Source organism: Larus michahellis, chromosome 12, assembly GCF_964199755.1.
Source record: "Larus michahellis chromosome 12, bLarMic1.1, whole genome shotgun sequence".
Classification (NCBI taxonomy): domain Eukaryota; kingdom Metazoa; phylum Chordata; class Aves; order Charadriiformes; family Laridae; genus Larus; species Larus michahellis.
Window position 1 is genome coordinate 4,787,363 of NC_133907.1, and position 26,156 is coordinate 4,813,518.

A 26,156-nucleotide genomic window follows, 5' to 3' on the forward strand; every position below is an offset into this window, starting at 1 on the left:
CGCCTTACAAGGACCGAGGGAAAAAATAAAAACCAGCTTTATTCACCAGGGACGTGAACTGTCTTGGGTGGGAAGCAGCAGCCATTTGAATAGGAGTCTGACAAGTAAGGCTGCGGAAATCCCAAGGAAGGGTCAAAATACGACTTAGCTGAGACACAGGGCTAATGCATCCAATTCTTAAAGAGAAGATGATGTTAAGTAGAGTCAGAGTACAAAACAAACCCCAGAAATTTCTCTGCCCAGCTCGGCTCACCAGCCACGGGCCAATTCAGCGAGCACCCATGCTAAGCTGGGCACATTAATCCTTGTCACCACTCAACACTTGAGTGTGGGAAACAAATAGTCATTTGTGAGGGAAGGGCACTGAGCAGCCATTGTCAAACCCTTGAGTTAAGCCCAGCGCATGGAGAACAAAATTCAGAACAATGAAGACAGCACGGCCAATTTAGTTAGAAACCGATGAATGCTGAAGTGCTCACGGCAGCCCACGCCACCTTCCGCATCTACACGGTGCTCATCACAGCAGGACCCAAGCGCTTTCCAGGACAGTTGCTCTAAAAGGGTTTCCTGAAGACGTTCATCTTGTTTACTTTTGCTGTTGCTCTGTGTTTTCTGAGGTGTGTCTGCAACAACGCTAAATCCCACATGACTTGAACAACTCTGATCGTATCTCCTTCAGCCTGAGATTTTCTGGTTAGTTTGGCAGCCTGACCCCACGAGTAGGTGCAGCCCTGCCCAGGCTGACAGCTTTATAAGTTTGCTTAATAACAGATAAAAAAGGTGGTACTAAAGGAGCAAAACTTTTCATTAGAAAAGTGACTCACAGAATAAAAGGAAACCGATTTCTTAAATTAAGAAAAAAATGTGTCCATTGCATGGACACATTTTGTGTTCCATGCATGACATTGGAAACAAGTTTGTTTGGTTTTTTTTTTTTAAAAAAAGCAATGATAATGCACAAGTCCCACCAGAAACAAGGACTGGCTGCCACCAACACAGAACCTGATCTAGGGGAGAAGACATCCTTCCTGACCAAAGACTGTCCACACTGCGGGGAAGGGCACTTCGCTTGCCTGGCCTGCTTCCAGCACAGCCTGAAGCTCACGCGCAGACCGGGCTGCACGCTGAGCACATCCAGCCCTCCTCATCTTTGTGCTCATTCAGGGCCCAGTCTGACCTGGATCTGGGTCTTGAGGTTTTTTAATAAAAGGATCTGTGTTCGGTGAGCCACCTAGGACAGAAAAACTCACGTAACGATGACAAAAACCCACAAGGTTCCCTGTGGAGTCGCTCCTAGCTAGGAGGTTTGAGAATTCGTTACTCCGCTATCTCATTCCCCCAGCTTTGGCGCTCTACTTGTGGAACCACGCAGCTTCCCATGCCAAGTCAATGAGTTAGGCTACAGCATGTCCTAGGGATACTCTTACAGTCAAACTGATGAAATCTGATGCTGGAGGCCACTAGTACCCACCTCCAAGCTGTCAGTTTTCTGTTTATTCATTTTACTAGGGCTACAGGGAACTGTTCCCCAAAAAGATGAATTCTCAAATAAAACCCAGAGCAAAAAAGAGAAGGTAGAGAGCAGCCGAAGCAATTTGCCTTTGTTGTTTTTTTCACCCAGCACAAGCCTTTTCTGCTTTGCCAGAATGCGCTCGGGACCCTGCCTCCACTTGCGTTCGTCAGTTGGCTGCAAACACAAGCCACAGTTGATGGCAGGATGTGGGGCGTTCAGAGCCCCTCCTCAGCTGGTTCGTAGCCAGCAACGTTATCACCCGAGTAGCTACAGACTCTGGATGGAGGTGCTACCGCAGTGATAACGGAGGAAAGAAGTGTGCAAGAGAGCAGAGAATCGTATTTCTTGTAGTTTAGTCCTCAGAAGGCTCGGGCTTACTCAATGCTCTCAGGGCTGAACGGATGTGTACTCCTCCCCCTCCCAGCAGAGCTCAGAAGCATCTGGTTGTAGAAACTGCTGCTTTTCAGCCCAGTTTTCAGGCTGGGCAGCCTGAGGCCCAGAGGAGCAGGATGGCTCCCCCAGGCTCAGAGGCCACAAGCACTGGGGCTGCCTAGAAGGACAATCACTGCAGTCAAACGCCTTCCGCAGAGACTAGAACTCAGTCATCTTCTTATGCGTGTCTGCTTTCTTCTGCTCCCGCTGCAGACTGGCTTCCTGGGCCTGCAGCTGCCCCAGCTGTTTGTGCGCATTAGCCAGCTTCTCCTCCAGCTGAGCTGTAGCAACGCTGTGCCTGAAAGCAAAAGGCATTACGGCAATGTCATCCTGCACGGTAAGATCAAAGGCTTGTCACCATCCCAGGAGGGTTTCCCCTTTCCTGGGGGATTAGCGCAAGTGACCTGCTAAAAACCAGAAAGAACCTGATGCTCAGCACAATCTGGGTTAGAAAACGTCTTCCTGTGATGCTCAACAGCAAAGCTGCAGAGACGGGGAGGAGAAGGAAAGGACGTCAGTACCTTTCCTCACAGAGCTCCTCAGAGTGCCACAGCCCAAATTCCAGCCAAAGGACCCCAGACACATCTGCCAGTGTCCAAGCTGGTCTGAAGCACACACTAAAGTTTCTCTCCTCCACTTCCCCTTAGGTCTCATCTGGATATATTTTACTTGCTTCTCCTGTACCTCATTTCAAGTCTCCCCCTTCCTAGAAGCACCAAGAATTCTCAGTTCCTCCTGCACTCCCAAAGAGAATGTTTTCCTACCGTCCAATGTTGCGTGCCAGGGCCTGCTGGATTCCTACGATATCCTTCTGCGTTTGTTCAATCTTCTCCATAGTCTGGAAGAGGCGGACACTCAGGGCTTTCTTGGTGCTCTTGCTAGCATGGTAGATCTCTTTGCTGTTCCTCTCTGGCATGGCCATCCCTCCAGCCTTCTCCCCAGTGCTCTTCCCTCGCAGTTTCTCGTTCAAAAAGTCGAACACATTGCGAGGAGGCTTACGGCCGCCTGCAGGAAACCGTCCAGAGCTGTTTCCCTTTGCTCGGCATTTCCTCGATTTGCTTGGGTCCAGCTTCCCCTGTTTCTTCTTCTGAAGCACCTCAGCACACTGGTCGAGGGACTTCCCTTTAGGAAGTACCACAGCCTGCACCGGCTCCACTCGGCCCTCAGAATTCTTCCCTAACCCTGAGGAGAGACACCAAGTGATTACTGCAAGCAAGGACATCCCCTCTCCGAGTCACCTCCCACCACAAGCTCACACTGACAGTCACAAGCTTAGAACAACAGGCTTTTGGAGGTACAAAAAGCTGTAACTACCACCCAAGTCAAGGGGAGCAGCAAAGGCCACAGCACGGCGGATGCAGATGCTACGACAGCAGCCTTCTACAGCAGGAGATATGTGATAAAAAGCCCCAGGCCATCCGTCAGGCCGGTTTCTGTGAAACTAGGTTCAGCCTCACATTCTCAGCTTCTCAAGCCAGGTTCTTCTTAGAACTGGTTTGGTTCCTCTGGGAGAACCAGAGACAAATGCAGGCAGCAGACTGGCCTCGTAAAGCCCCCAAGGCTCAATACAATTTGTGTAGTGAGAAGCTAGTTCAGCAGGCTTTGAAGTCTGCGTCTAGAGCCAGGAGATACTTTAACACAGACATCAGAAGCTTCACAGATCAGTTCCCTTCTACCTAAAGCCTTTGAACATCTCACACAATAGTTCTCACGGCTTTAATCATGAACTTGACCATGGTTCCAAATGCCTCCAATTTTAGCTATTACCATACAGGGGCTGGTGCGCACATATGCCTGTACTTCGATTAGATAGCTATTCCTTCTTTCCTTTTAACACTTCCACACAGGTGTGATTCATCACATAGCTTGAGCCTTATCTAACAGGCCCTTCTGCAAAGGAAAGTTTTAGCTTCATCAAAAATCTTGTTTTTCTTAACTAGCTTTAGGATCCATCACGAGACTGAGATGACGAGGCAGTCAGGCGCTCACACCACCAGGACCACCTTGCCCTCTTACCTTTTCCAAACTCGTATCCCATCTGAACAAGCAGTTTGGAGCCGATACCACGAGTATGGGCTTCCCAGCCACCGAAAGAGGAACTGCACGCAGGAGCCCATTCCCCATTCTCTGGAACTCCTGAATCTATCACTGTGGCACAGAAGAGAAAAACTGGTGAAACACAGAAACAAAGCTGCTACGCAAAACCTTCATCTGGGGCACCCCCACAGCATGAAAACCCCTCAGGAAGCAAAGCAATATAGTTCTGCCACTCTAGAATTATTCAGATGCTCATCCAGCCTTGCTTAGCTCCTGTTGAGCTGTCACCTTTTACAACCACTGCACAGCGAGTCACTTAAATGAGAGCTCTCACTTGATTTAACACACATACCATCTCATAGTTCCAGGCAGAATCATCCAGAAGTTTTTATGCTTCCTTTCCTTCCTTCTAGGACGGTGATACCGACTGACATACACCAGAGTAAAATTTGGCACAGTGGCATGTTAATACTTATTCTGTGCCTCCAGCTCATGTCTCTGGTATGAGGCTCCTCTAGGCCACAATGCTAATTTTGTGTTATTAGGATCCAATAATCTCTATTAGGCTAAATGTAAGGAGCTCTAGGACACAACTTTGTCCCTGTGACGTAACTGTGGCACTAGCACAGGGACGGTGCTGTCTGCGTAACCTCAAAGAAGTCACTTGGCCTCTCTCTGTGTCAGCTTTCAATAGAAAAAGAGGGCATGGCTGTTCCTGCGACCTCATCGACGACCAAACACTCACAATAACTGGGGTCTCATACTCTTGGGTCATGGAGCTACACGGAGCTCCCAGAGATGAGGAAGTCTCCTCATTTACTTATTAGCTCAACTCAGCTAGCTACATAAGAAACAGACTCAGAGCCTGGAACTCGGCTCTAAAACATCACACCCTCTTCTTGCATGTGTTACAAGTTCCCATGGAAACCTCCAACCTTCATTAGCCCAGTAATTTGCATTAAACAAAGAGTTTAGTTTGCAATTGTAACATAATAGCTAATTACTGTTCTCTATTTTTCAGCAACATATAAAGAGATTAGCTACTCTTTCATCAGAGGTGAGACACTTATAATGAAAGCTCCAGGAAAGTAATTCCACAGGTCCTAGAGAAAGGCTGACCTAGACCACAGGTTGCTTTCGCTCACACCATCCCCACTCTCTTACCTTTAGCATAACCAGAATCATCAACACTGTCTTCATCAGACTCGGCAGATTCGGCACCATCTTCACTTCGCAGCGGGGGAATGACACTATCTCCTTCCACAACAGCTTCCTTGAGTAGCAGGGAATCAAACTTCACAGTGTAGTAACCACTGTCAATGTCTGCATAAGGAAAAGCAAGGAACAAGAGTTCAAGGAAGTCTCCAATACACAACTGGCTTTCTAAAACACAGCTACCTACAGCGGAACAACATGGTGGAGGGGGAAGGCCCACAGAACACGTGTTTTAAAAAATTCTGGGGGTTTTTGTGCTTTAGACTTCTGTCTGGGAGGGAGAAGCACCCACTGCAATGCACATTTATTTCCACAATGCCTGTGTTGATATATAAAGGTTTATTTCTAAAAATGAAGAAAGATGGGCTGCTGAGAAATGGAATTAGAGAGAAGTTAGACTTGCTCCCCGCTGACCTAATAATAGTCAAAGAAAGACAGAAAGAGAGAATAAACCCTCACCCTTCCCAGGACATGGGGGAGCTTGTATCAAGAGCCGGTGGGCAGGGCCAGCTCCCCTGGCTTTTGTTTAAACAAGAGCAGATTATTGCAGTTCTAACCTAATACGCATGCAAATTCCTGCAATACCTGCCTCTTCCCCTTCAGTGAAGTTAACGACCATGTAGTCATTTCCTTTCCACATTCCTGCTCTGTATGTCTCCCTTTTGTCTAACACTCTCCTGTTTCCTAACCTACTCCCTTCCCAAGCCTGACAAAATTCAGACTGTTTTCTCAGCTATGTCAAGATTTTCAGTTTAGGGATGCAGCTACACAGCATAGTTAAAGTTTTTCTATCGTTAACCAAAATAGTAAAGTTTTATATTCACTTAAGCACGAACCTTCATTTTCCACACAGAATCCTGGCAAAGCACACTCACACAGGACTCACCAGTTATTTTTGCAGTGTACCATATCCCATCGCTGTGTTTCGCCAGGCAGGCTGAGCCCACCTCCAGCGCGCTCAGATTGGGCTCCTGAAACGGCTGAAGCTCTTCCACAGAGACCACCTGCCCATGCGAAAACCTGCCAGGGAAGGCAGAAGACGAATTACCTCTACCTCATTTGAGCAGGCTTTAAATAAGAATTCCTTCTCTCCTTAAAGGAAATGCAAACAAGTTGTCACTGGTGATAAATCTTCACCAGTAATCGCGGAAGTTTTATCCTGCATTACTTCAATTACACAAGTTATTCATTTTTCATCTTAAACATGTTATTTAGGCCACGTAACAAAGAATGCATCCCACCCCAGAGAGTTAAGCTTTCCTTGCTTGTGACACATCCAGTAAAAAAGTTCACAGATCCTTTGAGATAAACAGGATCACACAGACACGCAGGTCTCCAGTCCAACCTCCTGCTCAAAGCACAACCAACTTCAAAGACTGAGCAGGTTGCTCAAGGCCTTATCTAGTTCAGTTCTGAAGATCTCCAAAGATGGAGACTCTACAACCTCTCCACGCAACTGGAACGTATGTACTGTCAACAGACAGCTTTGGCGTTTTATTTTAAAATACTTAATCGGTTATTAAGTTAGACACTCAACTGATTATGTAAAACCTCTGCAACTTTCCCATGTGATTTTCCATTTCATCTCTGCATTAGCTAAAGAAAACATCCAAACTGATGCCACTGCTTACCATAACACATTTTAAAAACATAAACAAAAAGGCAACATTTCATTGGGTATAAAAGCCAAACATGGTACTTTCAGAGGAGGTTTAACCCTCTGAAGGACAAGGCCTTCAGCTACAGGAAGGACATAAGCTCCCTCCCACCCCTTTTTCTTTTTTACCGACAGTTTTCTTTAAATCTGCATTTGTCATCCAAGAAGAACGGGCATGGCTTCAGAGACTTGTGAGTTGGATAGAGATACAGCACTCTAACTCCTGCGCTGCCGTCTTCTAAGTCCTCTGTCCCCACAATCATAGCATTGTGGTACTCCAGGGTCCCCCAAGAACTGTAGTAGGGGGCTTTAACCTTCATCCCACTCAATTCCTCCTCCTCTCTGTCAGACTCCTCCTCCTCTTCACTGTACTTTGAGTCATTTTTGTCAGCAGTTTCTTCATCTGCCTTTGATGCTATCTTATTAGCTGAAGGCTCCTCCTCGGTTCCAAGCTCAGCAATGGCTTCCTTAAAAGCAGCGTACTCCTCATCTTGGGCAGAGCTGTCCGGGTTGGTGTCCTGTTCCAGGAGACTGACTGGGGAGGAGGAGGAAGCAGCATTTGTATCTAAAGTAGCCAGAAGTTTGCTCTTTTTAACAGACACCAGGCTGGATTCGGTCAGTTCTATCAGCTGCTTTAAATCCTCCTGCAACTGAATCAAGTCTGACTGCTGCGATGGGTCCAGGCCTGCCCCTAAAGCCAGCTCCACTTGCTGCAGCTGGGCATTGTAGGTCTGAATGGCTGCTTCCAGACTCTCTTCATCCATTATCAGCAAAATAAAGGTGTGTTTAACTGTGTCCTCTCCGGGAACTCAGAACATATGCAAACAGTTTACTTAAGACGAGCAACTTTTTGGATAACAAGACCTTCTCTGCAGAAGCTACCATCTACCCCGCCGTCCGGCCTCTCCCCTCGGAAGTAACCAGGAGATGCTCCTGCAGCGACCAGGCGGCGAAAGGCGATGAGAAGGTCCGGGGAGAGGCCGGGCCAGCCCCTGCCCTGCCCTCCCCCGCCACGGCGCCCGCTGGAGCCCACCGGGCCCACGCACGGCACCGCTCCCCCGCAGCCCGGGCTCTCGCAGCGCGACCCCTCCGCCACGGGGGTGGCGGTAGCAATCCCCCGATCTCCACCCGGTCTGACCCCGCTTCGGCCGCCCCGCTGGCCCCTCGGCTCCCCCTTCCCCTACTGTGCCGCCGCCATGACACCCCGCCAACTTCCGGTCCCCCTGCACCCTCACTTCCGGCTTCTCGAGCCAACGCATTACGCCACTTCAGCAGCGAACCGCCCCCTCTACTGCGCATGCTCTTCTTCGCGGAGCATTCTGGGAGTTGCAGTCCGCCTGGCCCTGCCGGCACCGCCCCCGCAGCGGCGCCGGAACCACATTTCCCAGAGCGCCGCGCGAGGGACGGCGACAGCGGTCGGTGCCGACGGGCGGCGTTCAGGCCCTGCGTGACGGGAGGGGTCTCCGGTACCCGGTGAGGGGCCGTGGGCTTTGGCTCTACCCGCCGCTCGGGGGGCGTCCGGCGCCGCGGTGGGGGGGGCTGCAGGACATGGGCGGGCTCGGGGTGGGCCTGTGAGGCGCCGCCGGGACCCGGCCCCGGGCTGTGGGGGGGAAATGTTGGGGAGGGTCGGTTTTCTCTCCTCTGCCCTGTCAGGCGGGGGTTGAGGGGGGTCTCCTGGGGGAGCGGGCCTGTGGTTGGGCACGTCTGGGATCGCTTGCCGGCCCGAAAGGGGAGCGGGACGGGGGTGTTTGTCCCCAGCCCGCGGCCTCCAGGCCTTCCCGGGAACGGCCTGAGCCTGCGCCGCTTGCCCGGCCCGGGGTGAAGGGTCCCCTCTCGCTGGGCGGGTAAAGCCCTGCGGTGCCCTGTCCTCAGCCTGGCTGTGCCCCGCCTGAGAAACCCCTTACCTCTACTCCGAAACACTTCTTTTTATTCCTTTCGGCACTGTTGTTTGGCTTCAAAGTGATTATTTATCTGCGCACTTGCTCAGAGACTGTTGCTTCTCAGAGTCTTTGCCTTGAGTTCACTTTGCCTGTATTTAAACAGAAGAGTTGTTGCAATGTTGTTTGCGTCAGCTGTAGCATTTGGTACCAATGTTTCCTGCTCTTGAGTAAATCTTTGCCTTGTTTGTGGAAATCCAACAACGACACACGTGTGGGCTTCTGCAGGTGTTGGTGTCGCTTTGTCTGATTCTTAGTCTTGTGCTTTTGGTTCGCTAAGTTACCTGTCTTGTCTTCCTGGCATTGTAAGATGACAAAATACTTGTATGGTGGATACCATAACAGAAGAATGTTGCTGGAGAAGGCTTAAATTAAGATAAGTAGGGGGTTTCATGTGCCTTTAAGATACGCTGCGCTCAGTTTAACCATTAAAGATCCCGTAATACAGGATCAGGAGGAAGGAGGGAGGGACTGGCCTGTATATTATTGCTCAAAATACCTATTCTATGTATTTATATGAAGTTGGTTTCATTTTATGTGGGTCTTATATGTACTGTAAAACGCATTCGAGGTCTTCTTTAGCTCTCCTTTAAGCCCCAAAGCAGACAGGATAGTTTTCAATTGAGGGTTGAGCTTGCAGTAGATGCTGGGCACTACGTGCAGTAACAGAGGTTAAGCTCTTTGAAAGATAATCTCTCACTTGTATGTGTTTGAAAATTTGATTTTGAGCTATTTGTGTGATCTCTCTTGGATCTGTGATTTCTCCTGCGATTGCCTAAATATGAGAGTTACTGATAAAAGAATAACGTCACTTATTTATCTGGTCTTGGGAGAAGCTTGCGTTGTGAAATGTGAGACTTTCGGAAACGACCTGTTTGTTAATGATTTCCTGGTACTTGTTGCAGGAGCAGGATGTATACTCTGCTGTCTGGACTCTATAAATACATGTTCCAGAGGGATGAGTACTGCATCTTGATCCTTGGTTTGGACAATGCTGGTAAAACCGTAAGTGCTGTTGATTACCAATTGCGTGGAGGGCACACGCAATTCTAAACATCCTCAAAAGATAAAACTTCCAACAGGTCAATCTTTCTTCATCTGTGTTGTGAGTTATTTTAGTGATGTCACACCAAAGAAGCAACTTTTTCCTCTTACTTAAATTTAGTATAAGCTTTCAGGGATGTAGCTGAGGCTTTGGTAATCCCGTAATCACCTGTGATCCCTTCTTTCCTTGCTAAAATAGGGAACAAGAAGAGTGGTTTGTTCCAAGGTTAGGCAGGGCAGTATCTGTTGGAGCAGGATTCTGCAGAACTGAAAAGGCAGGTTTGGGTTAGGATTACCCTAGCTAGTAAAATATTTGAGAGTAAATACTTTTTCTTGTTCCTTTTCAGACCTTCCTTGAACAAACTAAAACTCGATTTAACAAGAACTACAAAGGGATGAGTTTGTCCAAAATCACAACCACTGTAGGCTTAAACAGTAAGTAAATCTATTTGGAATTTTCTCAGCTTACCTGCGCATTAGACAACAGCTGGTTCTTGTTTGAAATGTTTAAGAATCAACAAGGGCAAAATAGTTTTTGGAAGTGGTGATCTTATCTCCCAGCTCCCCTTGTCTTTTTGTAAGAGAATAAAATAGGCTTGCTTAGCTTATAAGGGGAAAAAAAACCCGAAGTCTTAAAAAAACCCAAGTATCCCATTTGAGTACTGCGCTTAGAGGTTAAGCTAAATTTCACTGGAATTCATTTGCTGGCCTGATTCTGATATTATTTGTGCTGATACGACTTTGTCTTATATTAGTTGTCACTCTTTGCGAAGGGGTGGTTCTGTTGTTGAAAGTAGCCACCATATGTGATTTCTTCCTCTAGAAGACTGTTCTACCCCAGATTTCTTGGGGGGGGTGCAGGTGTTGGTGCTTTAGAGAACACCTTTAGTTTTCATTGGGTTGTTTCTTTCTTCTTTTCCTCTAGTTGGTACTATTGATGTTGGCAAAACTCGGCTAATGTTCTGGGATCTTGGAGGACAGGAGGAACTACAGTCTCTTTGGGACAAGGTTGGAGATATATTTTTTTTGTCTCTCTTAGAGCTGAAGCAGTATGAACATTTAATAGTTATATAGGCTTATTGGTAACCCTAGTATTTAGCATCAACATTTTTCCAGAGACTCAACTATGTCTGTGCAAGATTAGCGAAGATTATGCAATAATGCAAATATAAAGCATTGAGACAGCAATCGCCAACCCGTAACTGAGGGTTGTGTGGATAGAGGTGAACTTTTTTGGGGACGGATAGGCTTTTTCACCTGCTGTATTCAGTAGGCTTGCAAACACAGCAGGCAGTGCCTTTTGTGTGCTGGCATTCTTCTCTTCAGACATACTACAGAAACAGCTGGCTCTAACTGGTAGATCTCTTCCACGTGTATTAAAATTTTACCAAATTAAAAAAAATCAGGAAGAGAAACAAATGGTCCTAGCGGATGGATACACTAATCTGTGTTATCCTTTCAGTATTATGCTGAATCTCATGGAGTGATCTATGTTATTGACTCCACTGATGAAGAGAGGCTCTCAGAATCTAAACGAGCTTTTGGTGAGTACATTGTGTTTTACCTATACTGTGATTTCATGACGTATTGTGGCACAGTTCTCTCATTACTATCATGTCTGTTCCTGTGCTCTGGAAGTAAGCTGTGTGGCCTGAAGGGTTGGATCAAATTAAACTATAATCCAAGAAGGAGCCTCTTGCTTCATCCCTGTGTGTAGTTTGTCAGGCATTTACACAGCTTTATGTTCTAGAACTAGCTAAACCTCTGGTTTTGTTTCTGTGCTTTATAGAGAAGATGATTACCAGCGAAGCTCTGGAAGGAGTTCCCATTCTGGTGTTAGCTAACAAGCAGGATGTAGAGGTAAGATTATTGCAGCTTTACTTCTTAAGTGAGCAAATTACCCTTGGAAAGGTGAGCTCTGCATTCGTGTTAAGTTTATTTTGCATTCCTCGACTGCTCCTATGGCACTTTCCCGCTGCTGGAAATAATTGCTTTGAATTTAGTTTTACTTATTTCGCTTTCTCCTCCAAGCCTTTTCCAGTGGCATAAGCAAGCTCGTTACAGCCATGTCAATCTTTGAGCCTTTTCTGTAAACAACAGACTACATGGCTATGGCGGGTCTTTCTTGTATCGTGACTTGGTATCTTGATGCGGTTTTTTCCTGTTTATTCAGCCAAATAATGTTTAGTGCACTTTGTTTATGTTGCTTTACTATAACCTGGGAACAGCATGACAAATATATGTGGAGCAATATATTCCTTTTCCCATAAGCAGATAAGATCTGTTCAGTGAAACACTGTGTTTGTCCTAGAGCATTCCACCAATGACAACACTGAATAGCAAGGAATGCTTTTTCTTGATGGTATAATTTAAAATATTTCTAGCATGAGAAGGACTTGGGGGTGTTGGTTGATGAGGAGCTCAACATGAGCCAGCAACGTGCACTGGCAGCCCAGAAAGCCAACTGCATCCTGGGCTGCATCCCCAGCAGCGTGGGCAGCAAGGTGAGGGGAGGGGATTCTGCCCCTCTGCTCCGCTCTGGGGAGACCCCCCCTGTAGTGCCGCCTCCAGCTCTGGGGCCTCAGCACAGGAGAGACACGGAGCTGTTGGAGCGGGGCCAGAGGAGGCCACAGAGATGCTCCAAGGGCTGGAGCCCCTCTGCCGTGAGGACAGGCTGAGGGAGTTGAGGGGGTTCAGCCTGGAGAAGAGAAGGCTCTGGGGAGACCTTAGAGCCCCTTCCAGTCCCTAAAGGGGCTCCAGGACAGCTGGGGAGGGACTCTGGATCAGGGAGGGGAGCCATAGGATGAGGGGTAATGGCTTTAAGCTGGAAGAGGGGAGATTGAGATGAGATATTAGGGAGAAATTCTTTGCTGTGAGGGTGGTGAGCCCCTGGCCCAGGTTGCCCAGAGAAGCTGTGGCTGCCCCATCCCTGGAGGGGTTCAAGGCCAGGTTGGACGGGGCTTGGAGCAACCTGGTCTGGTGGGAGGTGTCCCTGCCCAGGGCAGGGGAGTGGGACTAGATGAGCTTTGAGGTCCCTTCCAACTCTAACCATTGTATGATATCCAGAACTGCAGACCTCTTGTTTTATATTCGACAAGTTCATGGACGCTACAATGTGACTTGTTTAGGTGATGCATCCAGGGCAGTCTTCATCTCTGCGGCATGGGAAAAAAGGAAGGGAGTGCCTAAAGTGGTTGTGGTATTTTCCATGTTTTCCTCCTTTCCAACGCATTGTTCCTGGAATTGCAGTGCTGCAGTTCGAGTGATTAATCTCTAGATGGAGCCAGAGACTTCCAGTAGAATTTGGAGTACCAGCCCTGGCAGCTGTGATCAGTATCTCTTTCAAAGTATGCTAATACTTCCCAGCTTCCTCCCCTGGACTTTACACCAATCTCAGCGAGTGTACTCGTGAGAAATACTTGAGACTTACATAGAGGTCAGTTTGGCTTTGAAGGAGGATTTGGTTACACCTCACGACGGATGATGATAAGGTTATCTAGTCATAGAAATAAAAGAAATGTAGTTCCACTTTAAAGACAGCATGAGATTAAGAGACAGAACTCCTGATTTTTGTTGTGAGCCCTGGAATGTGGGGAAATTGACTGTCATTTCTGCGTGGAAACAAGAATATTAACTGTCGTATTTCCGTGCAACACTACAGCTGTACAGCAGGGAGCAGTCTGCACTCTTGCCTTTAGCTGTTGGTAATTAAACTCTATGCAGTGACCTGGAAAGCTGTTCCAGTTTTCCTTATGGCTGTATATGCATATTTTGTTATGGGCATACTGCAGAAGCCAGCTCTTCTGGCATCCTAGCCAGACTAAAGAAAAATGATTGAAAAAGTGGACTTCTTTTTACGAGTAGAAAGAGGTTTTTGGCGCAGGCTCTCAGGATAAAAACTCTGAATGACTCCTTGCCCCTTCTGGAGGATCCAAGACCAGCCCCCAGATTCAGTGCCTTATGCAGTTGTAGAACTGTGACAAGAGATTAGCAAAACCGCACCGTCGGGAGGTATACCTATTTTTAAGAAATACCTAAATTGTATATTCAGAGGTCTATTCCTAGAGTATGATCTTGGATATGGACATGGAGCAGAGAGACACCAATGCTATCAGTAAAACATTAAAGAGACTATACCTTATTTTTCAGTAATTATTCAGGCTCCCTTAAGCAAGGTTTAGAAAGCTGGAAGGCCTGTTCCTCTTACACTGAACTAGCAGCATTGAAGACATCTGGAAGAAAATTGAACTTTACAGGATTATCGTTGGTAGAGGTGTTTCTGCTTTGGATCCTCAGACGTGTAATTGTAGTGGGGAATTCCCACCAGCATCCCTCTGTCGTTAATGTGGATCATGTTTTGGGAGGATAAGTGGATTCTTAGCCTTGTTGGTATTTGCTGATAAAAGATAATTAGCGATGCTTACATCTTTAAAGGCCAGCAGAAGACTTGTGATGAAATATATCAAAGTAGTACGTCTGACATTTATTTTTTTTTTTACCACTTACATTCCTCCCAATTAGCTAATAAAAGTTCTGACTCAGTGCCTGAAATTCTGTAAAATTTAAGAAATTTTTGGCCCTGATTCCTTGTAGAAAAGAATTCCCCTGTTAATAGGCTGTTTACCCACTACCCCAGGGTAAATTGCATCCACTCAGCACTGCTGAGCATGAGTGGTGCTTGGCCGGACCAGGAGATGAAATACAGTCGTAGGCTGCAAAATGACAATTCTAATACGGTAACAATACTGTATGTGAATTTTTTTTTTTTTGCACCAGGAGAATTCTCTGTGTTCGTTTTGGATCGTTTTGTAATTCAAAGACTGTGTCAAATGTGTGTATGGGAGGGAGTTTTTGATTTGTTTTTTAAAGGAACTATTGATTTGTAAGGGAATTAAATGTCTAATAGGTAATAATTCATGTGGACTGCCTTTCGAGTCAGAATGTCACTTTTGAAAATATTAGGCAGTTTTGCTTACCTGCTGTTAACTGCAGAAAAAGCTGCAAAATAAGAGTTTATATTTGTCATTTTGTTGTGAATGCAGCTGTTTAAAGGTTTATCAAAGCAAATACATCTCTTTTCTGAGATGTACAATTAACTGTTAAAACTTGAGGACAGAATGGCTCATTTTGCAACACTGTTAAAAATACTGGAAAAACTGAGCTGAAAAAATAGCATATGAAAATAATCGGGTGTTGTATGATGTCTTTGGGAGGAAGTTTTGCCATCCTAATCTTAAGATAAATTTTGGAAATATCTCCAGAATGTTGGAAAGCCTCCTTGTGTCTTTGGAAAATGAGAAGAGTCATGATGAGTAGCAGCATATATTTGAAGACTCATAGTGTTATCTCTTTTCTACACAGTTGCTAGAAAGTAGGCCTTCTGCGTGATGGCCATTCTAATTTCCAACTTAAGAAGTACCACAGCCTCCCTGTAAAAATAGTTTTAATTTAAATAAGCTTGTTTTAATTTAAACAAAGCTTCAATTTTAATTTAAAATAAGCTTGTGTAAAAAAAAAAAAAAAAAAAAAAAACCACATAGGTCAGGTTGGTTACACTTTTTATTAAATAGTTTTCTTTAGGCTATCCACCTTTCTGTTGTTTCTGGTTTAGTTCCATTCTGCTAGTTGATTACTCTTGAGATGGCTGAAGAGTCTGTACTTATTCTGATACGAGGCCAAGCGGCAGCATTGTCTTTCCTGCAGTGCATTTGGCAAACGGATAAAGACTCTACAATCCAGCCTTTTTTCCCTAAAACAGCCTCTCATGTTTTTCTGCAGGTGACTCCAGCAACTGGAGCTTTGCTGCTTCATATTCATCTAGGGGTACCATTCCTGAGTCTTAATTTGGGTGCTGCTGTTCTGAACCCTTCGTAAAAGGAGTTTGGTTGTGCAGGCAGGCTAGATTGTGCCCTGAAGAGCCTTCATGAAAAGACGATTCTTTTGGGGAAGTTGAGATAGAATTATGATTTGTCACGTTGTGTGAGTTTCCTCTGAAATGTATGGTAAAAAGGTCATCTGTGGATTTTATTATTGTAATTGTACACTGTTTATGTGATCACAGCTTCCCTAGTTTTCTCTTGATTTATGTGGTTTCAGCTGAGAAACAAAACACATCTGTAAACAAATGTTTTTGCAATGTAGGTAGGGAGGTGGAAAAGAGGGGAACTTAGAAGCCGCAGCTGACAGTTTCTGTCGAGCACGAGAAGCTCAGATTCTTGTAGTTGAAATGATGGGTAAATCCACCTCATCCTCTGCTGTAAGACAAGATTTCCAGTTCATGGCTTCCCCTTGGTACACTAAAACAAGGCTTCTCTGAAATGATAGTTTGATGCTATCCTCTCTGCTGTGTTATGGCAACGAGAAAAGCTTCTATAGGTATGTCAGTGATAAAAGGAAGACTAGGGAAAATGTGGGCCCTTTCTGGAAGGAAGTGAGAGACCTGGTCACCTGGGATACAGAGAAGGCTGAGGTGCTCAATCACTTTTTTGCCTTGGTCTTCACCAGCAAGTGCTCTAGCCACACCGCCCAAGTCGCAGAAGGTAAAGGTAGGGACTGGGAGAAGAGGAACCAGCCACTGTAGGGGAAGACCAGGTTTGAGACCATCTAAAGAACCTGAAGGTGCACAAGTCCACAGGACCTGATGAGATGCATCTGCAGGTCCTGAGGCAACTGGCAGACGAAGTTACTTAGCTACTGTCCATCATCATATTTGAGAAGTCATGGCAATCTGGTGAAGTTCCTGCTGACTGGAAAAGGGGAAACATAACCCCCCATTTTTAAAAAGGAAGACCCAGGGAACTACAGGCTGATTAGTCTCACCTCTGTGCCTGGCAAGATCATGGAACAGATCCTCCTGGAAACAGTGCTAAGGCACATGGAAAATAAGGAGGTGATTGGTGACAGCCAACATGGCTTCACTAAAGGCAAATTGTGCCTGACAAATTTGGTCACCTTCTGCTATGGTGTTACAGCTTTGGTGGATAAGGGAAGAAATTCTTTGCTGTGAGGGTGGTGAGCCCCTGGCCCAGGTTGCCCAGAGAAGCTGTGGCTGCCCCTTCCCTGGAGGGGTTCAAGGCCAGGTTAGATGGGGCTTGGAGCAGCCTGGGCTGGTGGGAGGTGTCCCTGCCCAGGGCAGGGGGGTGGGACTAGGTGGTCTTTAACGTCCCTTCCAACCTAAACCATTCTGTGATTCTAAGTATGTGACGTTTCTGGATACAATTTCCAGCTCATTGATTGAAACTGCAAATTTGAAACGCAACTTAGGTCATAAGAAAGTACAGTCATCAAAAGTTGCACAACTAAAGGATTCTAGACCGTTCGCAGTGGAAAATCACAAGTCTGGATCCGAGGGCACTGGGTGAATTGGGTGTCATTAAACTCCTCTCAAGCCATTTCCTTAAGAACCCTTCTTATTGCTGAGCACTGAAACCTGCTTATTTGTTACGTGGTCATCCCTACGGGAGCTTCCTATAGCTAATTTTTCCAGAACCAGTATTTTGCAAAATGGATAAGTGGTATCATTAATTTCCATCTTGCTGCTAAGGTGAGGCCCAGACTTGTAGAAGACTGAATTCCTGTTTGCAAGTTCTTTCAAAGTGTAGATCCACTTGGACTAACCCTCAAGACTCACAAGGGTCTGATTTGGCATTTGAGTAAATGCTTGCCCAAAACATGTATTTGAGCCTCGCTGAAGATCCAAAATGTCTGCAGAGAGAGGAAGCTGGGCTTGTGGCCAGCTAAAGTGCTTACATGGCTTGTCCAAGGCTTCTGAGGAAAAAGTGAGCACTGAGATGAGAAAAGGATTTAAAGGTCGGTGATTTTTCTTGTACCTGTTTCCTGTGTTCAGGGAAGAAGAACCAAGTCTAGACTTCGGTAGGGCAGGTTTGCTTTGGTTGTGTTTGTAACTCAGTAAAGTTTTTGTGGTGACACTGATTTATGTCAGGAGAGTAATCTCCTGGTTTAGTGTGGGTTTATGCGTTTGTGTATTTTAAAACCATTTCCCAGCAATCTCCTAGCAACCTCACAGAAGTGCAAAACATGATGGTGATTAAGAGCAAAGTGATACCAGGCATCAGAAAATGGGCTGCATTTGGTGCCGTCAGCATTTTCTCCTGCACGCAAAATGCAAACAAACAAGTCCACGGCAGCCATGGCTTTAATGTCCAGGAGCATGCTGAGAACTTAGGAAAAATCACATCTAAGCCATTTTGTGAGAGTGTGTGTGTAGGGGGACATGATCCAGGCCATTGGTGGAGTCAGCTACAGGAACTGACATGGCTTCTGGCGGGGACACTGTTTCAAAAGGCTGTGTAAATAGACAGGCTCTCGTGCTGTTCTGGTAGACGGTGGTGCTTGGAGCCGGTTGGAAGGAGTATCCTGAGGGTGTGCAGGTTGTGCTCACTTTCATTACTATTTGCTTAGAAGTGTACACCTTGAGGATCAGGGAGGTGTGGCAGTGTGTGTATACTTCTGAAAATAGCATTCTCTTTGGTGAAAAAAGAATGTATTCATTTTTTTTGGAATGTAAAGAAGTGAATTTGCTGTGTTAGTGGGTGAGGGGGTTTAACCTAAGAGCGTTGTGCCACCCTGGCTGAAGCAGAACTTTGGATGTGGTAGGATTCATTTTGGAAGAAGGTCGCTATCTCTTGTAGCGTAGAGAGCAAGCTCTTCTTTGGTTTCCCTTGCAGACTTGTCTGTCGATACCGGACATCAAGACGGCATTTAGTGACTGCATTAACAAAATTGGGAAGAGAGACTGCCTGACACAGGCCTGCTCTGCTCTTACTGGGTAAGTATGGGAACGGATGGCGGTGTGGTTAACTGAACAGCTGCAGGGCGTCACACAGGCAGAGTGGTACTATAGGATTTAATAAGCCGTGAAAGGGAGCTGCGCTTCCTTCCCAGCAGTGACAGATACTTGTCTGTGAACCTTGGACTTCTACCAGGTCAGTAACTTCATCTGTAAACCCTGCCTATGAAACACAACAGGAATGTACTACTGGTGAGAGCAATGGGACTTGGAGGCATATGGAGCTGTTGATTCTTGTCCTTTATTATCCCTTCTCTGTACACAGTAATCTTTCCAGTCGTTGGCTTGCTGCAGCTCCTGGCTTTCATGTAAGAAGTCAGTTGAAAATGTAGCTGTTTATGACACTGCCAGAGAAATGAGTGGTGTTCCATTGCTGGTGGCGTAATTATGCTCTTGCTTGCATATTTTTTGGCGTGCAGATAAGCTTTGTTATATAGATAATATAACAATCTCCAAGGGTGTTCTTACACTGGGGATGCCTGTGGTTTAAGATACAGTGACTAGAACAGACCAAAATTTGGGAGACTGATTCTTCTTCAGGCCTCCACAGCTGCATGCCATGACCTTGATCGACCCACTAGATTCTTGATGTCTTAGCATCGCTGTTGCACGTTGAGTCTTGCAATACTTTGGTTACACTTTCAGTTCTTTGAGTGAAAAGTGCTATTTGGCATAAACCCCAAGTACTGTTCCAGATGGCTACAAATACTCCTGTCTCAGTTACTGCCTGTACTGAATCCAGAGCTTTGAGATTTCTTCTTGTTTTTAATCTAGCAAGAATGCTGTGTTACTATACAAGGTATGGCAAAGGATAAGAAAAGCTTCTTAAACCATGAGAAAAATCTCTGCTGTCTGCATTCCTAAGAATCAAATGCCATCATTAAGCAGCTGAATGACCACAAGAACAACGGTTAAGCAGTGACTGGAAGAGAAGCATTAGATAACAGTCTTATGAAATGCAACCTTTTCAATTGTTGTGGGTTTTGTACAAACACTTCTAGTTTTGATCTGCGTGGAATTTCCTTTCAAAATTTCAGTTTGAGTTTGCACTAAAAAAAAAAAAATTAAAAAAAATAAATTGTGGAAGTGCTGGTTGGGAAGCTGTGCAGACCCAGGGAGTTGGTGACTTATTTGGTGGTTACAGAAAGTTGGAGCCGGGATTGGAAGCTCTGATACAAGTAGCCTGAGGCTTGTAGCAAAATAACCTCAAACCAGCTGACTGTCAGGTGGTTTGATACTTGTTCATCCCAAAATTTCCACAGAGTTGATGACTAAATTGAACGTAGACTTGTACAGACAGAAGAAAAATAAAGGATGGAGTTTACATACCGAGTTAAAAGAAATCAGTTCCCCATTGTTTGTGTATATGAGAAACTAACATAATAATGCCAGTAAATAACTGCAGAGCAGCCCTTCAAGAGCAAGAACCCTTCGCTTGCTCTTGTGAGGGCTCAGTTAGGGACTACACGAGCCATGTATTTGTTCTTGGGGTTTTGTTGTCATTGTTTTTTGTTGTGGTGGTGTTTGTTTTTTGTTTTTGTTTTGTTTTGTTTTTTTAATCTTGTCTACTTATCTTATTTCCTTAGCAAAGGAGTGAACGAGGGAATTGAATGGATGGTGAAGTGCGTGGTGAGGAATATTCACCGGCCCCCGAGAAAGAAGGACATCACGTAAGAAACTCCAAGTCAGCCAAGGAATGGAGAGTCCTTTTCCACACAGTTTTGTGTTCGCTTTAAAGAAGGTGGTCCACTGGATTCCTATCACACCTGATTCTTTCCTGAGTTTGGAGACAAACATTCTCTTTCTGTGTCTAAAAAACTTGAGCAAAGGATTCCAGCTGGGTGGGGGGTGGGTATCTCTTACACTAAGTATTAAGTCCTTGGCCTGAGAGCACAGACCAAGTGGCAATCTATACATTGTTGCAGGTGCAAAGCACTTAATTTTCTACTGTATTACTTTGTGATTCTTGATTTGTTAGTCTAACAGACTAGAGGCCAGTGACATGAAGGAACTCCTGAAGGAACTGTGCAGGTGAATACGAAAGGGGAGGGAGAGCCTGGGGAATGGCCGTCCCTTCTAACTGAGAAGCTACCTTGCTGCTCCGGCCCCCTGGTTACTATAGGTGGTGTTACTGGCCCTGTTATGCTGCTGTTCGTATAATGGGAAGAGACAGTGTTGATTATAACTCAATTTTCAGTCGGCATGTTGATTTGTAACTTTTACCTGTGGTAAATGCAGATATGGAAGCCAGCAACTGCACAATGGCACGCTGTTTAAAATGGGTATTCTTAATAGGACACGAATCCCGAAGCACTACCTTGCTCTGACTGCCAATCTCTCTGTTGTGCATTCTCTTTAATTGTAAGAATAATTGGTATCTTCTGTAACTGGAATGAATTGAGGCCCTCTCTGTGATCTTTCTAGGCCGAAAGCTGAACCTCTGGGCAGGGAGAAATCAGTATGCAATAAAGCTTCCTACTTCTTTGAACTTCTCTTGCTGAAACAACTGTTGTTTGGAAATTCTGGTACTTAGCCCTCTAGTTTTTTGAAATGCAAGAAAGAACAGAAAGGCAGCTGTCAAAGTGCTCACTTGTTATGTAGCCTACCCGGCTAGGAATTCTGCTGATGTATCACTAACAGTTCTCCGAATGTCTCTTTTTACGTGAATATCTCTTTTTACAGTGGTTTGGCAGTGGGTGTTGCTCTTTGCATGTTTTAGTTACTCCTGGCACTGGTGACCATCCTGTGCTAAGGGGGCCATTATTCAAGCTCTACTTGAGCAAGTTAGACAGCATTCTTTGTTTAAAGATATGTTATTTAGCATCTGTCAAAGAACCTTCTGCTAAATTTTCTGTTATGTAACTCATTTGCAATATTTTTTTTTTTTTTTTGAGAGAGAACATAATTCATTCCCTCACATTCGGGTCAAAGTGTGAGGGCAGCTGGACTGTGTCATTAAGCTCATGGAGTCAGTGGAAACAATTGCATGCTGGAAAGTAAAATTGTACTTCTCAGTAACGCTAGGATAGAAGAAAGCTAAGCGAACTGTCAGATAAGATACCAAATCCCTTTCAATTACTTGCTGTTGTTAGAACAGGTGGTATAACACCGTGCTCGAGTCTGAATTTGAATGGTGCTGATGTCAACATCACATCCCAGAGGAACTAAACTGCAGTAGATCTAACCCAGACACCAGAGATTTCCTTAGGCTCCCTTAGACCTAGCGGCCCATCTCAGGTTTCCTGCGTGCCCCGTGAACGTAGAGGATCCCTTGAAGATCACTCGCCTACCGTAAGAAGTGGCACTTTCTCTAGGTGCTGCTTGTGGTGTAGGGATGAGAGTTTCAAGCGTATAAAAGTATTGGATACCCAGTGGCTGCTGATTATAAGGGAAAATCTCTCTTACTTGGCCGTCTCTGGAAGCCTGAATATTTTCAAGGTATCTTTGTGGTCCTGGCTCTTGTTTTGGTTGGCAGGGTTGGTGCTAACAATGAAACTGAAGTCGTAAAACAGTCACTGGTGGACAGAAGTGCCTTGCTGAGAGACAAAACACTTTAGTCAAGTAACTTGAAATGTCTGTTTAATGCGATACCAGGGGGTTTCCAAGCTTTCCACATAATCTTCTCAGATCTCTTCCTCTCCCTGTTTGCTAGGGAGGAAAAACAGTTTTGAGCTCGAGGCCATAACAGTTCTCACAAGTTTCTAGACACAAAGACGGCTTTGTGGCACCTATCAGCAGGAGGTCTTAAATTAAAGCAGACATTTTGACTTCAGAATCCAAAGTTTCCAAGAGTGGGAGAGTCTTTCACCCAGAAAGATGCGTCAGCTGCGATACATAGGTATGAGCGTGCTCTGATGTCCACAAAGAATCAGGGAGGATTTCTCTGAAACCGGGAGTGAAAAGCTCGATGTCGTGCAGAGTTAGCTCCTACAGCGGTAACAGCAGTCACTTAACGGGGCACACAGAGGCAGCTGTTCGGCACCTAAAGGTGGTTTTAGGAAAGAGCTTGCAGTCAGGTTTTTACAGCATTACAGATAAAGCACACCTACCTGATACTGTTGAAAGATTTCCTGGGGAAGCCCAGCAGGGAAATAATCACGCCAGTCGTGGTGTGTCCTCCGTGCTGCGGCATGACTGCAGTGAAGGAATTCAGCTTGATCAGCTGACAGCTGCGAGACAAAGATCTTGCTGTGGCAGCACAACCTGGACGTGGATCTCACTGATCACGTACCACGTGCGGTTGCTTTACGTGAAGCACAAAGACAATGGCATGGTGCTAAGTCAGCCGGGGTTTTTGGTTGCATCTGCTCTATGTGGTCATAAATGGCCACACAAGGACACTGATGACTTCCTCCTTCAGTTGGTTTTATTGCGGCTTCAGTCTCTATAAGCAGCGCTCTTCTGCTAATGGTGCCTCAGTACAGGCCAGTGGAATAGGATCGAATTGACATGGAAAAGCATTCTGAAAAGGGATGGTAGTCAATGCATAAGATCCACTAAAAAAAAAAAAAACAAAACCCACTGGAATAGTCTAAAATGATATGCTGGTAGCTGATAACTATCTTATATTTTGATCAATAATGTAATCAATAATTTATCGTATTTTAGTCTTGTGCTTTATTTAAGTCCTTACAGGAAGCAGAGATTCCTACTTAAAATGCCTTTGTGTTGCATATGACACCCCCCCGCCCCCGCGAGACCTTCACCAACAGCGAGGACTTTTCTGAGTAGTTTGAATGTAATCAGTTTTTCCGATTTTTGATACATCTGAGATGGACCTGTTTTGCCCACACCTGTTCACAGCAATTTATTTCTCTGAAGAGGTGCTTTATCTTCCCAAGGTAAAGCAGATTAATCATCTGTACTTCGTAATCACTTTTTCCTTCAGCATGCATTACACTGAGATAAAGCCAAGTTTCTGATAATCATGGTAGTCATTCTGCTTGCCTTATTTGAACACTGGCAGAAGATTAACTTTCTCTCACCCGTCTGGAATTTCTCTGCTATACAAACATTTATTAGCTGTTAGCAGCAGGAGGCAAGAGCATTCCTTAAAAAAAAAAAATCCCCAAATCCACTTCTGATGCTAATGCTTTCGAGTACTCTGTGGATCACAGTGCTGTCCACGTGGTGGTGGCAATTTCATCTTTGTTTGGAACGATGGAAAGACACGGAATGACGGAATTACAGCACTTTTTGCTGGTACAACCTAATCCCATCCCCTCCTGCTGCAGGGCAGCAGCGATGTGTTACCCTCGCTGCGACGGCCCGATGGCTGGCTTCTCAGTGAGGCTGATGTCAGACCTTACCCCACCCGCCCCGACATCCCGTCCCACAGAACCCAGAGAAATAGCAGGACAAATCAGACACAGCTTCGCGCCAGTTCCAACATCTTATTTAGGGCTGTGGCTGGCACCATCCGTTTCAGAAGAAACAAGCAGAAGCCTGTAACAGAGAGGTGGACTTAATATCCTTTCCAGTGGTTGTTTTATTCCTAATTGAGCTGGTTTTAGTCTCTTCTTCCTGATCCTGCTTCTGTACTGCTGACACATCCTATAACATCATCTGTATGCCATCACGTCCAGTACATCCATTAGTTCATTTAAGGTAAGGATCTGCCTTTACGCGTTACAGATAGCAATCACAAGCTGAAAGGGCACTTAGCTGCAAGTCTGGAAGTTTGCTTCTCCTTGGTGATGATGTTTTTACTGGGCATGAGACTGTTGAGTTAGTCACGATTTCCAGAAGTGTCGGCTCATGAATAACTGACTATGAGGTGCTCGTTGTGGCTTTGGAAAATGTGAGGTTACAGCAGTCCTCAGCTAAAAACCTGGATTAAAGCACTTGGAGGTTTCTGAATTGATTTAGGCTTTTCATAATTTCTTGAAACAGTATCGTGGAACTTCTCTGCTCGCCAGGGGTGTTGATTGAAGGAGAGAACTTCTAGAGGGATCTGCTAAGAAAGGCAAAGAGCGGTACTGTCCCTGGTCTTGACCGTTATCCCTTTAAATTAAAAACAAAATAAAAATCTGATTAATGTAGATGGTAACTGGCTGGCAGCCACAGACAGCAGTGTCCACGCACAAAGGACACTGGGTTCTACCTCTGCCTGTAGCCCTGTTTATGCTCCTCCGCTTTTACCAAAAGCAGATTGAGTTTTGCCTTTCAGTCTTTTCAGAGACTGAAAGAAATTACTCCCAAGTGTTTATCCGTAGGTTTCCCAAAAGTAATTTGGACAATCAAGAAAAACAGGCTGAAAACCAGCCCCAGAGACAGGTTATAGACTGCTTGCCCTCTTAAAAATCCCTTTTGGCACGGTCTTCTATTAAAATTTGGCTTGAATCTATCTCCAGGGAGACGAGAGGCAGTGGAGAGGTGGGGGAAGAGCCTTTGCCCTGTGCCAAGCTCTCAATCAGGACAAAGGATTCCAGAGGAACTAGAGCAGGTGCTTTTTCACACTGGAATTTTGTGCAAGTTGGAAATCCCACATGAGGCGTTCCTGGTCTGTAACACACATGATTTGTGTTTGCTGGACCTGGGGCGTTTCCTGCAGCATTGCCCCTTGGTTTTGTTTCTTGTGCTTCTGAAATCCCTTCGAGAGTTGTTTTTCTGCTCCTCTGGTAAAACCAGCTTCCATGACAACTACTGGGGGCTTTCCATTAGTTTCTCTATGCACGCTGAGGGATTTTCGTATCCAAAACCACTTCACAAGGATGTAGTCCTAGCTGTCAGTAGCGCCTGCTCTCACACTACTTCATCTGCACGACTTCGGTGTGAGCACCAGCCTTCACCCATGGCACTTGTTGCCTCGGAAGGGAGCGCAGGTTAAATTTTCTGATGAAAGAAAGAAACAAATTGGTACTAAAAGCAGTTGGAAGCTCATGGAGGAAAATGACTGAGGACTGGCGTGGAAAACTTGGACAGCACAGTATGCAACATCACTGTGGGAAAAAATGACCTAAATTTCTTCCATAAACTAGGTACTTATCAAGTGGAAACAAGAAGAGGCGTCACATTTGCAGTGAATTACTCAGTTGTGGAATTCTGCCTGACGTTTGTTTAAACATAAAATGACTTTCTGGAGGCAGGAATCTCCTCATTCCATCTCAGTTATGCTGTCTTTTCTTAAAGCTGCCAATTCCAAAAGAGTTTCCAAATTTCAGTATTGTTAGCGGCGTCCTCTGTTGAATACCGCATTCCCCGCATCCTTTTTTGAGGACGTCTTTGCAGCAGCCGCACCTTTCCCCCAGCCGTGCTCTCACACGCTGGCAGTGGTAGTTGCGGAGATGAGGCAGGGGTTATTTTTGCTTAGGAGCTCAGGGGATGAGCTACCGTTGAAACGAAATCCTTGCTGGATGAATACGTAGTAATCTTTACTAACACCAATAACTCATGAGTAACAACTTCTTTTGGTGCATGTCCATAGATGGTACGGTCTTTCTACCAGCCACAAGTGCTTTGCCTACCCTTCCTCCGCCCAGTCGTCTCTTGGCCCTGCTCCCTGCCGCTGTG

At 45.5% G+C, this 26,156-nt stretch overlaps 2 protein-coding genes across 3 annotated transcripts in view; one reads left to right on the forward strand and one right to left on the reverse strand.

Moving 5' to 3' along the window:
• Positions 1-21,132, forward strand: part of ARFRP1 (ARF related protein 1) — a 56,650-nt gene extending 35,518 nt beyond the window's left edge. Inside the window, exons 1-8 of one of the 2 annotated variants that reach the window (XM_074605520.1) lie at positions 8,228-8,327; positions 9,697-9,796; positions 10,183-10,270; positions 10,761-10,843; positions 11,298-11,379; positions 11,625-11,695; positions 18,523-18,623; positions 20,231-21,132. In XM_074605520.1, the coding sequence (XP_074461621.1) occupies positions 9,704-9,796; positions 10,183-10,270; positions 10,761-10,843; positions 11,298-11,379; positions 11,625-11,695; positions 18,523-18,623; positions 20,231-20,318 (606 nt within the window). In that variant the 5' untranslated portion in view covers positions 8,228-8,327; positions 9,697-9,703 and the 3' untranslated portion in view covers positions 20,319-21,132. Of the gene's footprint in view, positions 1-8,227; positions 8,328-9,695; positions 9,797-10,182; positions 10,271-10,760; positions 10,844-11,297; positions 11,380-11,624; positions 11,696-18,522; positions 18,624-20,230 lie in introns of those variants that run through there. The other variant, XM_074605521.1, reaches the window with a different exon arrangement.
• ZGPAT (zinc finger CCCH-type and G-patch domain containing) lies at positions 16-8,070 on the reverse strand. The gene is made up of 6 exons (XM_074605304.1): positions 6,984-8,070; positions 6,084-6,217; positions 5,147-5,305; positions 3,962-4,093; positions 2,710-3,127; positions 16-2,243 (listed from the first exon to the last, which is right to left on the reverse strand). The coding sequence occupies exons 1-6, from the start codon at positions 7,616-7,618 to the stop codon at positions 2,105-2,107; spliced, it is 1,617 nt and encodes a 538-aa protein (XP_074461405.1). The 5' UTR covers positions 7,619-8,070; the 3' UTR covers positions 16-2,104.
• Positions 21,133-26,156: the final 5,024 nt, after the last annotated feature.

Excerpts from the sequence above, each read along its gene's own strand:
- ZGPAT (XM_074605304.1), bottom strand. The coding sequence starts at position 7,618 with ATGGATGAAGAGAGTCTGGAAGCAGCCATTCAGACCTACAATGCCCAG. Across the intron at positions 6,218-6,983 it reads AGATTTAAAGAAAACTGTCG|GTTTTCGCATGGGCAGGTGG; the intron begins GTAAAAAAGAAA and ends CTTCCCTGGCAG. Across the intron at positions 3,128-3,961 it reads GGGATACGAGTTTGGAAAAG|GGTTAGGGAAGAATTCTGAG; the intron begins GTAAGAGGGCAA and ends GTCTCTCCTCAG.